Source organism: Capsicum annuum, chromosome 8 (assembly GCF_002878395.1).
Source record: "Capsicum annuum cultivar UCD-10X-F1 chromosome 8, UCD10Xv1.1, whole genome shotgun sequence".
In the NCBI taxonomy this organism is placed as follows: Eukaryota; Viridiplantae; Streptophyta; class Magnoliopsida; order Solanales; family Solanaceae; genus Capsicum; species Capsicum annuum.
Window position 1 is genome coordinate 167,193,759 of NC_061118.1, and position 16,659 is coordinate 167,210,417.

Here is a 16,659-nt window from a genome sequence, read left to right on the forward strand (position 1 = left end):
GTTACGCAGTTGAGTAGGACAAATATTACATTTTGTTCCATTTTATGGACTTGTAATCTTCCGCTTTCATAGAAAAATCTTCCTTCCCAGCGCAAAATAAAAGTTATGGATCGATAAGTGCAACAACGTATAATTTAAGCTTAATAATGTCCTGCTATATGTTTCATTTGAAAGAAGTGATTTCTTGATTCTACATAGTTTCTAACGCATTGGTTCCTGTAATTCACTAATGCCCTACTTTCTATTAATCACGGATCATTTTTAGTGCAATTCTAGCTAATACAATTAGGGTTTGTTTGGTTGTTGTTTAACAAATAATTAGTTATGTAGGAAATACAATGCAGGAATTGTTTTTGTAATGTATAATATAAGGATGGTTTATTTTAAGAGCTTTTTAGTCTTTAATATCAACTCTTTCCCATGTAATTCTAATCTTCTTACTTTATATCTTGCATAAAGTAATACACACACTCTCGCATAACTTAAAATTTGCAAAATATTAGTCAATATTGAAACTTTTTAATGTATTACCTCCTCCGTGCCAAAATAGTTGTCACAATTTTCTTTTTGAGAGTCAAACGATATGAACTTTGACCAACATTTTAAGTTGTACTTTTTTATCATATTGATATGAGAAACTCGCAATTTATAGAACTTCCCGTATAGTTTTTTAATATCTAAATTTTGATTTTTAAAATATCAAGTTAATCTAATCTAGCTTTGAAAAATAATCAAACTGGCTTTCAAAAGGCAATACATAATCATTATTTTGGAACTTAGGGACTACTTATGTAGAAACTAAACTGCCAGTATTTTTTATCATGCACTAAACCAAACCACCCTAGAGTGTATACAAGATAGAAACCTCATACTTCTAAAGTCGTCCTTTTGATGACAATATAGACGATCAGCCTAAAAAAACTGGACTAATATTTACTCTCCCTCGCAAGGTAAATAAACATTGCACGTCAAGGGTGAACAACGAGTATATGATGGAGTACTGCTAATAATCTTCACCGAGTTTAAGTTATATACACGGCCAGTTTAATACTCATCTTCACTCTATCCATTTTCTCCAGCCTTTTCGTCTGATCGAGAATGACACCAAAAATGGAAGCCAACAAGCTCCTTAACATAGTAGTACGAATACTTCATTATATCATAGCTATTAAATGTGTGTGACGTTTTAACCAAAGAACACAAATGACAAAGTTGTTAGTCCAATTTGAGTACAAGAAAAAATATGTGACGACCTTCTCAACGTTTTGCATAGTCTATATAACAAAGAAGAGTTATCGTTGAGTTGTCACTCAACATTTCTTGTTTCATAAAATTGGCAGGAAGAGAATGAATGTTTCCTGTTTTATATGTCTTTTTCTAGTTTTGTGCTACCTAAGTGCCCAACACTGTTACGCAGGGGAAGTAGATGTTCTACGCGAATTTCTCAAGGCTCGACGGGCAAAAGCAAGAATTATTAACCTCGGCCTAGAGCCTGCTGAAAAGCAGAGATCAGCGTCTAAATTCATAGTGCCACAGGTAGGATCAAAGGAAAATGACAAGATCTCTGCATTGCCAGGGCAACCAAGTGGTGTCAATTTTGCACAATATTCAGGATATGTGACTGTTGATGCTAATGCTGGTAGAGCCTTGTTTTATTACTTGGCGGAATCATCTAATGACCCTCCTACAAAGCCTCTTGTTTTGTGGCTAAATGGAGGTAACTATACACTTATCACACCACAGTTACTAGAATTGTCTTTACAACTTATTCTTAGGACCATATGCATACGGGTACATACCATTTTACCCCTAATGTTAGCTGTTATATGTAGTCGTAGATTGAAATATCATGGTACTACTTCTGGTAAGTGCAAAAGGTCCTCTCTTCCTTTTTAAACTTCGTGTGTAAACAAACATTGTCATATAAAATTAAACAAGGATGGAGTAAGAGTTCAATCTGATTATTTTTGTTCTTCTATTCTGTTATAATGCGTCAGCATTCTGGTGTTGCTTTTTGTATAAAACTGATAGGACCTGGTTGCTCTTCATTCGGGAATGGAGGAATGGTGGAACTTGGACCATTCCGCGTCAATAAAGATGGAAAAACTTTGTCGCGCAACCCTTTTGCCTGGAATAATGGTACTTAATAGCAAAATCTATCATCACTACTGAGAACAATCAGAAACCAATAAATATCAATGACAGTTTTGTGACGATTTTAATTATGCAGTGGCAAATGTACTCTTTTTGGAATCACCAGCTGGTGTTGGATTCTCTTATTCCAATACATCATCAGATTATCATACTGGAGACGAAAAGACTAGACAAGACAGTTTCACATTTCTCGTCAATTGGATGGAAAGATTCCCAGAATATAAACATCGCGATTTCTACATTGCTGGGGAGAGTTATGCTGGCCATTATGTGCCTCAACTCGCTCAGCTGATCTTATCTCACAAGAAAACAGAACCCAACCTCGTCATTAACTTGCAAGGAATAGCAGTAAGCTAGTTAATCTTGTTCAAATGATAATCATTTTTTCCTCCTGGTTGAGTCACTATATAGTCTTATTAAATTTGCATATGACATGATTTTCAGACTGGAAATGCACTCCTGGACGATGAAACTATGAATAGTGGGTCATATGATTTTTATTGGACACACGCACTGATATCAGATGAAGTCCATCAAGGAATTGTCTCGAATTGTAACTTCTCGGCAGAAGCATCTACCTCGGAAGCTTGTGATGAATACACAAGTGAAGCAGATTCATGTCAAGCCAATATATATGATTATAACACATATTCCCAACTGTGTAACTCCTCAGCCTATTTTTCCCATCCTGTAAGTTCCATAGGCTAACTGCTAGTTCATTCCCGGTGTTTATAACAATCTAAAGTAACTCAAAATTTTAAGTGTCACAAATTAAGGTGAGCGAAAAACAAAAGACCATGCACACCGGCATTATGTTTCCAAATTACAAGCTATCTCTATAGCATAACTTTTTCTTTTGTGTATTATAACAGATAGATGGATTTGATCCATGCTCAGCTGATTACGTATTTAACTACCTTAACACTGCTGAAATACAAAAGGCACTTAATGTCAGAGACGTACCTCATTCCTGGGAATCCTGCAGGTAGTAATCGCTATTATGTGTTTTAAAAAACATTTTCATTGTTCAAATTGAAATTACTGACTCTCACTTATGCAGTTACATAGGTGCCTTTTGGCAAGACTCACCAAATACTGTTCTACCAATCGTTCAGGAGCTCATGCAAAGTGGTATTCGGGTTTGGATATATAGGTAAGTAAATCAAAAAAAGAATTAAGCATTCACTGTAGTAATAATTCTAAAATTTTAGCAATTCCAAAATAATAAAATTTTCTGCTAAAGCTCTTCTTCTTCGTCCTCCTTATTTTTTTAGCGGAGACATAGATCATATTTTGCCTGTAACGACAAGTAGATATGCTATTGACAAAATCAAAACACCAATCAAAACGCCATGGTACCCGTGGTTCTTTCAAGGCGAGGTAATTAACAAAGTTGCCATCACCAATTTCGATCTTCAACTCTACAATTTCTTAATTTCCAGGATATCCTTATTTGATATGAATTAAGTATTTCATGTCTCACAGGTTGGTGGTTATGCAGTGGAGTATCAGAACTTAACATTCGCGACAGTAAGAGGAGCAGGGCATTTCGTGCCAAGCTATCAACCTGGTCGTGCATTGACCATGTTCTCGTCCTTCATCAATGGGACACTCCCTCCTGGTCTCGACTAAAACAGAAGATAGATACATTGTGAAAAAACGATTGTTGGTTTCATGTGGAATAAATTTCGAAGGACTAATTAGTTAATTATTACATTACTGTTTTATGGTTTGTACTCGAGCATTAGAGGGCTTATGGTGCCTTTCTGTGCGTCAACTTTAGTGTTCAAATCGGAGGGTTTCTGGTGCCTTGTTAGTTGTTATGTGTCTAATTAAATTTCGAAATGTTGTGGTATATTTTGTTCCATTTTATCGACCTGTATTTTTCACTGCCTTCATAGAGAAATCTTCCTTCTCGTGCAAAACAAAAGTCATAAGATCGATTAGTGCAACATCTAATGAAGCTTAATAATGAGAGAGAAACAACACGTTCTGCTCTATCATATTTTATTATGAAAAGTAAGATTAACAGAGAGAAACAATACGTTCTGCTCTTGGGTTTGTTTCCGCTAATTATTGTGCTTCCGTTAAAATCATGAAGAATTCAGGTAAGTAATTGTTTACTGAATTACTGGAATTCGTAATTTGTTTATGTGAAACTCATTAAGTTATACGTTCCTAAATAATTGATAGGATTATTTATATTAGATTGTTTAAGTTATACAATCTATTAAATCCTTACATGCGGTATTAGAGACAGGTTTACGACCGAATGATTTTTCACTGAATTAATGTGTTGTTTCAATTTTATGAACCCTAATAATAATATGTTTAATGTATAATTTAAGTTATTATGCACTGAGAATTTTATAATTGTTATATTGCTCAAACGTACCAGTGACAGTAATGCCGTTAATTTTAATCTGTTATGCCATTAATTTTTCTTTTATAATGATTCCATAATTGGTGTAAGTAATATGTTGTTTTGTTTTTACGGAGAATCGTGGTTCTGGTAGGATTTTGTTTAAGTGGCACAGAATCTTTTTACAAAGTCTTTTTATCTATTTATTTATATTAGGAGATTATGATAGTTATATACGGAAAAGGCTCAAAAATATCTTTGAATTATCTGAAATATTTTAAAAATACCTCTCGTTAAATTTTTGGCTCAAAAATACCCCTCCGTTAAATATTTGGCTAAAAAATACTCCTACCTCTAACGGAATTCGGAAAAGGATCAAAAATACCTTGAACTATCTGAAATGGATCAAAAATACCCTCTGTTAAATATTTGGCTCAAAAATACCCCTTCCCTTAACGAAATTAAATTATTTCGATTGAATTAAACCCTGACTTTAACTTTTTAATCCTAATACTTTAATTTTTTACATAAAAGTATTTTTTTAATTTTAAAAATAAGATAATGAAAAAAAGTATTTGAATTATAATATAAATTGGTTGAATTTAATTTGGAAAATAAACATACTTTTATTCTAAAAAGGTATTTTCACTTTACATCTTTTTAATCTTTAAAGAAATTAACGAAATATAAATTTTCACTTATAGAAATTACCGAAATATAAATTAAATGATGAACTTTATAAAAATTAACGAAATAATTGAAATAATTTAATTTCGTTAAGGGAGGGATATTTTTGAGCCAAATATTTAATAGAGGGGTATTTTTGACCCATTTCAGATAGTTCAGGAGTATTTTTTATCCTGTTTCAAATTTCGTTAGAGGGAGGGGTATTTTTGAGTCAAATATTTAACGGGGGTATTTTTGAGCTAAAAATCTAACGAAGGGCATTTTTTAGCCTTTTCCGTAGTTATATATATTGATGGAATCACCAGATTTGTGCTTAATACGTATTTTTGCTTTTCGTGGAACAAACTTCATATTTTTCTCTAAATCAAAGCAACAGGCAGTCGTTGGCCTTCCCTAATTAATTAATGCAAGAAATAATTGTATAATTGAAATTAATTTAGATGAGATTCATTAATCACCAAAGTGGTCGAATCTTGATGAATAATTAATTTCAAACTTACAATTAAACTAAAATTCAATTACTCATTTTTTTTTATGCTTATAATTGATATGACATTTATGGGTAAATTAAAATTTTTGATTATAAGACATTTATGATACACCCAAAGGTCGATTATTTGTTCTTATAACCAATAAATATTAAGGAGATAATTTTGATGTATCGTTAATTTTATTTATTTATTCAAAGATAATAAATATTAATAATTGATGCATTAAATATTATTGATTTGTGTTAAAAATATTTTTAAGCATCATTATGTTTAAAGTTATATTTTGACGTTTCGTCCAAATAAGAACATTAATATACATTTAAGTAAATTATTTCTGAATTTGATAATGTGTTTAAACTCGTAACTCAAAGTATTAACAAATGAGCATGTTCTACTTGCAACACTTGCCCTTCATTCGTACTCTGCCTCTGTTACGACTTTTAACAGACTTAACTTTTCAGATTTGTGCGAACAGATCAAATTCCATGTTGGGGTTTTAGATCTTGATGTTGCACTTTACTCTGAGAAGCCAACTGTTATTACTGAATCTAGCAGTGATGAAGAAAAGTCCTATTATAACAGATTAGGCCTAATGTTCATGCAAATGAATATTGTGGGCAACATTAAGACCACTCTTTTCAAAACTGAAAGTGCAAAAGAACCTCTGAAACTTGTGAAAGAATCTTCTCAAATTGCTGATAAGTCTCTTGCTGGGACACTAATGGGTACTTTGACCACCATGAAGTTTGATGGTTCATGTACTATGCATAAGCATGTCATTGAAATGATAAACATAGCAAGACTTAAGTCTTTGGGAATGAAAGTGGAACATAATTTTCTTGTGCAGTTCATCATCAACTCATTACTGTTTGAGTATGGTCCTTTCTAAATGAACTACAACACCATGAAAGACAAATGAAACTTGCATGAATTGCATGATATGCTAGTTCAAGAGGAAATGAGGCTGGAGAATCAAGGAACCCACTCTATTAATTTTGTAAATCATCAAGGAGCTGAAAAGAAAGGAAAGAAACATGGTAAGGGACAACAGAAACAACTTAATGTTAATGAGTCCTCATCTCAAGTACATAAGAAACGAAACAAGAATGGTAAGTGTCATTTCTGTGAAAAATCTGGACACTTTCAGAAAGATTGTCTGAAACGTAAGGCATGGTTTGAGAAGAAAGGTAAGCCTAGTGCTTTTACATGTCTCGAATCAAATTTAACTGAAGTTCCTTATAATAGTTGGTGGATTGACTCTTATTGTACTGTTCATATTTCAAATACTATGCAGGGATTCCTTACAATCCGAACCATAAACAAGAATGAAAGATTTGTTTACATGGGGAATAGAGTGAAGGCTCCAGATGAAGTTGTCGGGACTTATCGTCTGATTCTCGATACTGGACGTCACTTAGATTTAGTTGAAACTTATTATGTTCCTTCTCTTTCGAGAGATTTAGTTTCTTTGTCTAAGTTAGATAAGATTGGATATCCTTTAATTTTGGTAATGAATGTTTTAGTTTGTTTAAACATAATTATCTCATTGGTACTAGTACTCTTTGTGATAACTTATACAAACTGAATCTTGATAATCTGTTTGCCGAAACACTCTTAACTCTGCATCATAATGTTGGAACCAAAGAAGTTTGGTGAATGAACAATCCTTTTACTTGTGGTATAAACGTTTAGGTCACATATCTAAAGAAAGACTGAAAAGATTAGTTAAGAATGAAATTCTTCCAGATTTAGATTTTACTGACCTTAACATTTGTGTAGATTATATTAAAGGAAAACAAAAAAGACACACAAAGAAATGAGCCACAAGATGCACACAGCTTCTTGAAATTATACATACTGATATATGTGGCCCTTTTGATATCACATCTTTCAATAATTGATGACTTTTCATGTTATGGATATATCTATTTGTTGCATGAAAAATCTCAAGTGATTAATGCCTTAGGGGTATTTATTACTGAGGTTGAAAGACAACTAGATAGAAAGGTGAAAATAATCAGGTCTAATAGAGGTGATGAATATTATAAAAGATATGATAAAAGTGGACAACACCTAGGTCCATTTACTAAATTCCTCGAAAAGCGTGACATTGTGCTTAATACACAATGTCTGGCACACCACAATAAAATGGTGTGACAGAAAGGCATAATCGTACATTAATGGATATGGTTAGGAGTATGTTAAGTAATTCATCTTTACCTCCTTCGTTATGGATGTATAAGGACTGTCGTTTACTTGCTAAATAGGATTTCTAGTAAAGCAGTTCCAAAGACACCTTTTGAATTGTGGACTGGTAAGAAGCCTAGTTTGAGGCACCTATATGTTTGGGGTTGTCCGACAGAAGTTAGAGTATACAATCCACAAGAAAAGAATCTGGATTTAAGAACAATCAATGATTTCTTTATTGGTTATCCAAAAAAATCAAAGGGGTATAGATTTTATTGTCCTAATTATAGTATGAGAATAGTTGAAACTGAAAATGCTAGGTTCATTGAGAATGGCGAAGTTAGTGGGAGTGAAGAACCACGTAATGTGGAAATTAAAGAAGTTAGGGTGCGAATTCCTCTATCCTGTACTTCTTTTAAATTTATTGCTCCTGAAGCTGTTGTACAACAAAGTAATCAACAAGAACAACAAATTAATGTTCCTATTAATCACAATGAAGCTATAATTGATGAACCTATAGTAGATGAACCACAAGAAGTAGCATCAAGAAGATCTCAAAGACAAAAAAAATCTGCTAGTTCTGATGATTATTTGGTATATCTACATGAGTCAGAAACTGACTTGGAAATTGATGATGATCCAATTTCATTTTCACAAGCCATTGAAAGCAATAGTTCTGATAAATGAATAAACGCTATGAAAGATGAGTTAAAATTTATGGAACAAAATGAAGTTTGGGACCTTGTTGAATTACTCGAATGTTGCAAAGGAGTTGGGTGTAAATGAGTTTGTAAGACCAAACGCGACTCAATTGGCAACATCGAACGTCACAAGGCCAAATTTGTTGCCAAAGTTTTCACTCAAAAGGATGACATTGATTATAAAGAGACGTTTTCACCTATCTCTAGAAAGATTCCCTCATAATTATAATGGCCTTGGTAGCTCATTATGACTTAGAGCTACATCAAATAGATGTGAAAATAGCCTTTCTAAATGAAAATTTGGAGGAAGAAGTTTATATGAATCAACTTGAGGGGTTTTCTATTAAAGGAAAGGAACACACGGTGTGTAAACTTAAGAAGTCAATATACGAACTTAACAAGCTTTTCGACAATGGTATCTTAAGTTTAATGAAATGATTATCACTTTTGGATTTAAAGAAAATACTATTGATCGGTGTATATATCTGAAGGTTAGTGGGAGTAAGTTTATTATGTTAGTCTTGTATATTGATGACATCTTGCTAGCTACTAATGATCTTGGTTTGTTGTATGATACCAAGAAATATCTCTCTAATAACTTTGAAATGAAAGATATGGGTGAGGCATCCTATGTGATTGGAATAGAAATATTTAGAGATAGATCACAAAGATTGTTGGGATTGTCTTAGAAAACCTATATTAATAAAGTATTAGAGAGATTTAGAATGGAAAAATGCTCATCAGGTCCCGTTCCAATTCAGAAAGGAGATAAGTTTAGTCTCAATCAATGTCCAAAGAATGACTTAGAACGAAAACAAATGAAAGATATTTATTATACATCAATTGTTGGGAGTCTTATGTATGCCCAAACATGTACAAGACCAGACATCAGCTTTGTTGTTGGGATGTTGGGCCGATATCAAAGTAATCCTAGAATGGAGCACTGGAAGGCTGCAAAGAAAGTGTTGCGATACTTACAAGGAACAAAAGATCATATGCTCACTTATAGAAGATCTGATCATCTAGATGTGGTTGGGTGTTCAGATTCGGATTATGCTGGTTGTGTGGATACAAGAAAATTCACATTTGGATATTTGTTTATGTTAGCTGGAGGAGCAATATCATGGAAGAGTGCGAAACAGTCTGTTATAGCTGCATTCATTATGGAAGCTGAGTTTGTGGCATGCTTTGAGGCCACAGTCCAGACTAACTGGCTTTGGAATTTTATTTCAGGACTTCGACTAGTCGATAATATAGCCAGACCGCAGAAAATTTATTGCGATAATACTGCCGCAGTTTTCTTCTCTAAAAACGATAAGTATTCGAAAGGTGCTAAGCATATGGAATTAAAATAATTTTCGGTTAAAGAAAAAGTCCAGAAACATAAAGTGTTAATTGAACATATTAGCACCAAGCTTATGATTGCTGATCCTTTGACGAAAGGATTACCGCCCAAAACATTTGTTGAACATGTTGAAATGATGAGTCTTATTGATTGCAATGAATGATTTCATGTAAAGACTTTATTATGCTTATGTAATTGACACTTTGAGCTCAAATTATATATGTTTCTGTTGTTACCTGTTTTATCTTGTATACATAATATTGTGAATGATGATTACAGGTTCTGATTTAGATAAAGGATTCTAAGTATTATCGTTGGACCCATTATGTATTTGAAAGTTATGTTAGGTAACAGACTAATATTGTAGTACATGGAAGGAATTATATCAAGTAAAGTGAGGTACAACCGTCATGACTCATTTAGTTGATTTATTTAATAATGACAAATGATGTTGGATTTAACGTTCATTGTGCACATGATTGACATGCATATTAAACCACTAAATTAACATTGTGTGTGTCAAGTGGGAGAATGAAAATTTCTGTGGCCCACATAATTAATTATTTGTTGTTTTAATAATAATTGAATAAGTTAAATCCTAAATCTGTATGGGGAAGTTACCTAGTATGATTAAACTACTGACTAATCTGTTAGTAGGATAATTACTGACTGTACGATAATTACTAACTGCTAGTAGGATAATTACTGTCTATTTGTGGATAACTGTTATTAGTGGATAATTATTATATCCACAAATCAGTTGTAAGATAATTACTGTCTGTTAGCGGATAACTGTTATTAGTGGATAATTATCATATCCACAAATTATGGAACGTGAAAACATAACTGTATGCTCTCTATATTATAAAAATGGTCCTTTCTCTGCCAAAAAAAGAATATAAGCTCCATTATATTTTATTTTGAAAAGTAAGGTTAGCAAAGAGAAACAATGCATTTTTCTCTTGGTTTGCTTCTGCTAAAACCATGGAGAATTTAGGTAAGTAATTCTTTACTGAATTACTGTAATTCGTAATTTATTTATGTGAAAATTATTAAATTCTACGTTTCTAAATAATTGATAGAATTATTTATATTAGATTATTTAAGTTATATAATCTGCTTTGTTAATGTAACTCTAGCCAGGGGCAGTTCAATGGAACACCTGCAACTATGGTTGTGTTAGCCATAAAATCGAACTCGAGTAGTCCACAAGTCAGATGTTGGAGCTATGATACTAGCACAGCTAGCTTGACTTCAGTGCCGTACCCCGAGAATTTAGTTAAAAAGGTGTTCAAACATTAAAAAAGCAAATTATAACAAGAAGTTCTCTGATGAAACAAATGCAAACATTACTGCTAAATAGAATCACGAGTTATCAGGATCTGACCGTGATTTTACTATATTAATTTTTAATTAATTATTATATATAATTTATGTATTAAAAATTAATAATATTTAATAAAAAATTAAAATAGATATTTATGACATGTAATTATATCAATAGTCAATATACTTGTAATAATTTTGAATAACAATAGTCAATATACTTGTAATAGAAAAATTGTAATTGTATTTAGAAAAAAAAAGAAAGAAAAATAAGTTTAATTGATAGCCAAGACGATGTTAAACTAGGTCACATTATTTTAGGAGACAAAAATTATACATTTAATTACTTACTCATAGATTAAGTTAAAATATGACAAAACTATTTACATGAAAAAACTTGAAAAAATAAAATGGAAGTTGAAGCAGTTTCTTTGTCTAATACCATTCAATTTTCTCTCTCCATTTTCCAAAACAAGTTGTTTAAAAAATTTGTAAGTATTATTTCATGTTACAACATTTTAGAAATTTGCTCCTCCACCGCCTCCACGTCCTCGTACTGCTCCCAACATTCATCGCAGCATTCAATTTGGTACTGTTCAAAATTTTTTCCTTGCTTTTAAATGATCATTATGAAAAAAGGAAAAACTGATCGGAGATGAAATGATTTTGTAGAATACAAATGGCTTCTCAATAAAATTAGTGATATAAAATTAAATTTTATTAAAAAACTCTAAATAATTCTAAATTTAAATACATGACATACATGTATTGATTTGTTGTATACATCGGGTGCGTATAAGTTTTACTCCATAAATATAATAATAATTTAGATTTTTTTTCAATATAATATTCTTAAAAAACATTAAGTGTTTTTCTTGTAGTAATATTATTATCTATAAAAATAAAGATTAATTTTGATTAATAAGATGTTGGTGATTTGCTTATTATGCATTACAATGGATATTGTTGTAAAAATTTTATTTATTAATATGAGGGCTCGACTTGTTTAATTTAAAATTTTTAAAATATTTCTAATCAAAACAGAAAGTTCTTCTTTATTAATTTTGCTAATTTAAAGTTTTTACCTTTTATTTTTACATCCTCAATATTTTTTAAACTGAAATTATAATTATAAAATTTACTATAAAATTTTTGAAAAATAAAATTTGCTAGCCTTACTATAAATTGTCAGTCTTGAGAATCTCTAATTCTTTGTTTCTTATAAGTCAGAAGAAAATCAATTTTGAGGCTATTTTTGTACCTGCTAGTTATTTCCCCAAAAATAACTCCAAATGTTGCTCAAACCGACACCATTTGACGTTTAGATCAACACATAAAAGAACAATGACATTGGTATCACAGGATTAATATTGGTCCAACAAATAGTAACTCCACATTGTTGGCATCTAAATCAATGATACAGGGACAAGGACATAATTATCTAGGGATCAATATATAAGTACCATTTTATAAGTACAAGAAAAATTGGCCAAACATCATTCTCAACAATTTATGCACCCCATAAATAGCAACGATAACATCTTAAATCAGCGCAATCTAGTGATTCTTTATTTTAGCTTCTGCTCGTTAATTACGTATGAAGATTAGTTTATTTTTGAGTCTTTGTCTACTTTTATCCTTCCTTAATATCCAACGATGTCACGCAGGGGAAGGAGATGTGCTTTTGAATTTTCTTGATGCACGACAAACAAAGAAGTTGTCTGCGTCTAATGTTAATGAAGGTCAAGTAGAAACTGATGAAAGGGTTGATTCAGAATTCGGATCAATAATACCTCAGAAAGGCTCCAAGGAAGATGATAGAATCTCAGCATTACCAGGACAATCAAGTGGTCTGAATTTTGATCAATATTCAGGATATATTACTGTTGATGCCGATGCTGGTGGAGCTTTGTTCTATTACTTCACTGAATCAACTCATGACCCGTCTACCAAGCCTCTTGTCTTATCGTTGAATGGAGGTATACAGATGCACAAAATTAACTTGTATGCATCGATGATATTATAAAGAATTCCTGCATTATAATTAATGTATTTAATTTTAGCATGTTGTGTAGCTGGTTACTAGTCTCACCTTTTTTTCTTCGAGCTCTAATTTACATAAGTCTAAACATGACAGGTCCAGGATGTTCGTCATATGGAGAATTGGGACCTTTCATGTAAAAAATGATGGAAAAACCTTGTGGCTCAATGAATTTGCTTGGAATAACGGTAAGTGCCTATGTCATATATATATATATATTCATAATTTTGGAAAAACTAGAGATTGTTAACTATGATGCTTGCGTACTTTTAAATGCAGTGGCGGATGTTCTCTTCTTAGAATCACCTGTTGGAGTTGGATTTTCTTACTCTAATCGATCATCAGATTATGTAACTGGAGACAAACAAACTTCTGAAGATAGCTACACTTTCTTGATCAATTGGATGGAAAGATTTTCTGACTATAGAAACAGAAAATTCTATATAGCTGGAGAGAGTTATGCTGGACATTATGTGCCTCAACTAGCACAACTTATCCTTTCTCAAAAGAAAATTGACCGTCATCTTGTAAGGAATTGCAAGGAATTGCACTAAGTGTTGCTTCGCATTGAACTATTATGAATTCATTTTTGAGAAAGGGTCAAATTTGTTCATATACTATTCAAAATTGAGCAATTTTATCATCCGTTAAACTCTTGGTCTAATATAAGTAGTATCGTTTTTGCTCGACCCCTAATGAAACTCCAACCTGAGGGTAACTTTAAACCATATATTTATCCAAAAATTGAGGGGTAAATTTGGATGTTTTCCTTGAAGAAAACTGGGACACTTGGAGTCCACACATTTCACGGTGAAGCTCGATTAATGACAAGACCAAATGCAAGACGATTTCCTAATGGTAAGGATATGAATGATCCCAAAAGTCTAACGGGGACAAAATTGAGCAATTTGGATAGTATAAAGGAAAATTTGGACCTTTTCCCATTTGATTTATAACTCCACCAACTAGATTATTTTTTTCAACCACCTATATTTGTATGTTTTATGGTTTATTTGGCAGACTGGTAATGCGTACATTGACATAGAAACACAAAATAGAGGTTCATATGACTTTACTGGTCCCATGCAATAGTATCAGATGAAGTTCATGAAGGAATTGTCTTAAATTGCAATTTTTCTGCTTTGGGTGTATCAGAAAGTTGTTATGAATACAAAAAACAAGCAGATGTACCTCGAGACAACATTTACTCTTATGACATTTATGCTCCATTGTGTGGTTCCCCTCAAAATACTTCTCTTCCTGTAAGTTCTCAACCACTGATCACTCTTTTTTGTGTACACCTTTATTCGTTTGTTTAACACTAATAATTATGTGTATTTTAACCTAAAAGCATAGCATAAAATACTATATATTTTTTCATATAATTAACAGATAATTAACGAATAGACCCAATTGGAGTACACAAATGGTAGGAATTAAACTGTGATATCTTGAATACTAGATTATTTCTACTTTATGGGTGTAGTTTTTGACTAAGTGTTTGGATTGACTTATTTTTAGGTGTTTTTAACTTTTAAACATTTTTTCAGTTTTTGGGGTGTTTGGCAAAGTAAAAAAGTGTTTTTAAGCACTTATTTTTAAGTCAAAATAAGTGCTTATAAGTTATAAGCCAAAAGCCAAAAGTCAAAAGTAGGGTAATACCAACTTATGACTTTTGACTTATAAGCCACTTATTAAAAGTCAATCCAAATAGGCCGAGAAAATCATCTAAACTCATAATTTTAACTGTACAATGAATTCATGAATATAGAGAATCTTAAAAGGTGAACCAATTAAATTTGAATTTGCCTCGAGTTATATCTTGTTTTGTATAAAAATATTTTACATTTTTTTTTGTAACTAGATTTCTGATTACGATCCATGCACAAGAGACTATGTTGATTCATACTTGAATACTAGAAAAGTGCAAGAAGCACTCCATGTTAGAGGAATACCCCAAGAATGGGGTTCTTGCAAGTAATTATTTTCACCTTGAACAGTTTAATTAGTAGGAATAATTAATTTAAATTTCAATCATAATTTTGTTAATATGACTTTTCCATTCCGTGCTTTTATACATGCAAATTGGCAAGATTCACCTGACACGATTTTGCCAATCTTTCAAGAGCTTATGCAAAGTGAAATTAGAGTTTGGATATATAGGTGAGTTGGTCTACTCTGATCAAAAACTAAATTAGATTAGAGAACATCTTTTATCCTTAGTGAGAATTAAATAACTATTGTAACACAAATTACAAACGTATGACATGTTTATCTGTTTATATGACCATAGATTTCAAAACCTTTATTTAACATATTGTGTTCCGTCGAATAGAACAATAGATTCACATAATTTGAAAGGAAGAAAGTAATACTAATTTATAAATAATTAATTGTTATAAAATAATAAAGAGCAATAAGAAGAGTAGAGAGAATAGAGAGAGTGATTCTTATTTCTTTTCTTGAGGGATGAGAGATCATAAGATTGTAAATACAATGAACAAAACCCCTCTATTTATAGGGAAAATTTACTCCCAGTCTGATTAAAAGGCGAATGCTTCAAATCCTAATAGATATCAAAGTAGATCTTGATAGACATTCACTATAATGTAAATACATTTATAGCACTCCCCATTGAATGTCTAATTGGTAGATAATGTGCCTCGTTAAAACCTTACTAGAAAAAACCCAGTAGGAAAAAAATCTAGTGAAGGAAAAAGAGTACACATCTCTAATAATACGCATTTCAGCTGCCTCATTAAAAACCTTACAAGGAAAACCTAGTGGGACAAAACCTCATAAGGGAAAAAGAGTACAATGCGTATTAACTCCCCTTAATGAGAACATCCTTGACCTTTGCATCTCGTTCTTGTGCAGCATCTTCTTGAAAGTTGTAATTGAAGAAGATTTGGTGAATAAATTAGTCACATTGTTAGTTGAATGAATCTGTTGCACGTTAATATCATCATTCTTTTGTAGTTCATGTATGTAGAAAAACTTTGACAAAATGTGCTTCGTTCTATCTCCATTTATGAATTCTCCCTTAAGATGTGCTATGTATGCTGAATTATCTCTGTATAAAATTGTGGGTAGATTGTCATATTTCACACCATATTTTTCTTGAATGAGATGTATCATGGACCTCAACCATACACATTCTCGGCTTGCTTCATGAATAGTTATTATCTCAGCATGATTCGATGAAGTGGCTACGATAGACTGCCTTGTATATCTCCAAGATATGGCAGTACCACCACATATGAACACATAGCCTATTTGAGACCGAGCTTTATGCGGGTCAGATAAGTACCCAACATCAGCATGACCAATAAGATCGGGACTGCAATCTTTAGAATAAAACATAT

The 16,659-nt window shown here is 32.0% G+C and overlaps 1 protein-coding gene across 1 annotated transcript in view; it reads left to right on the top strand.

Annotated features, from left to right (window-relative positions):
* The first annotated feature begins 74 nt into the window (after window positions 1-74).
* LOC107879513 overlaps window positions 75-16,659 on the top strand; it is a 19,901-nt gene continuing 3,316 nt past the window's right edge. Inside the window, 22 exon segments of the mRNA XM_016726893.2 lie at window positions 75-1,717; window positions 2,032-2,139; window positions 2,231-2,502; window positions 2,599-2,844; window positions 3,027-3,139; window positions 3,215-3,307; window positions 3,429-3,534; window positions 3,640-3,783; window positions 4,187-4,262; window positions 6,156-6,452; window positions 6,642-6,778; window positions 6,989-7,170; window positions 7,962-8,475; window positions 9,344-9,911; window positions 12,846-13,232; window positions 13,391-13,426; window positions 13,429-13,482; window positions 13,574-13,848; window positions 14,315-14,363; window positions 14,366-14,556; window positions 15,159-15,271; window positions 15,368-15,457. Coding sequence (XP_016582379.2) covers window positions 1,348-1,717; window positions 2,032-2,139; window positions 2,231-2,502; window positions 2,599-2,844; window positions 3,027-3,139; window positions 3,215-3,307; window positions 3,429-3,534; window positions 3,640-3,783; window positions 4,187-4,262; window positions 6,156-6,452; window positions 6,642-6,778; window positions 6,989-7,170; window positions 7,962-8,475; window positions 9,344-9,911; window positions 12,846-13,232; window positions 13,391-13,426; window positions 13,429-13,482; window positions 13,574-13,848; window positions 14,315-14,363; window positions 14,366-14,556; window positions 15,159-15,271; window positions 15,368-15,457 — 4,421 coding nt within the window. The 5' untranslated portion in view covers window positions 75-1,347.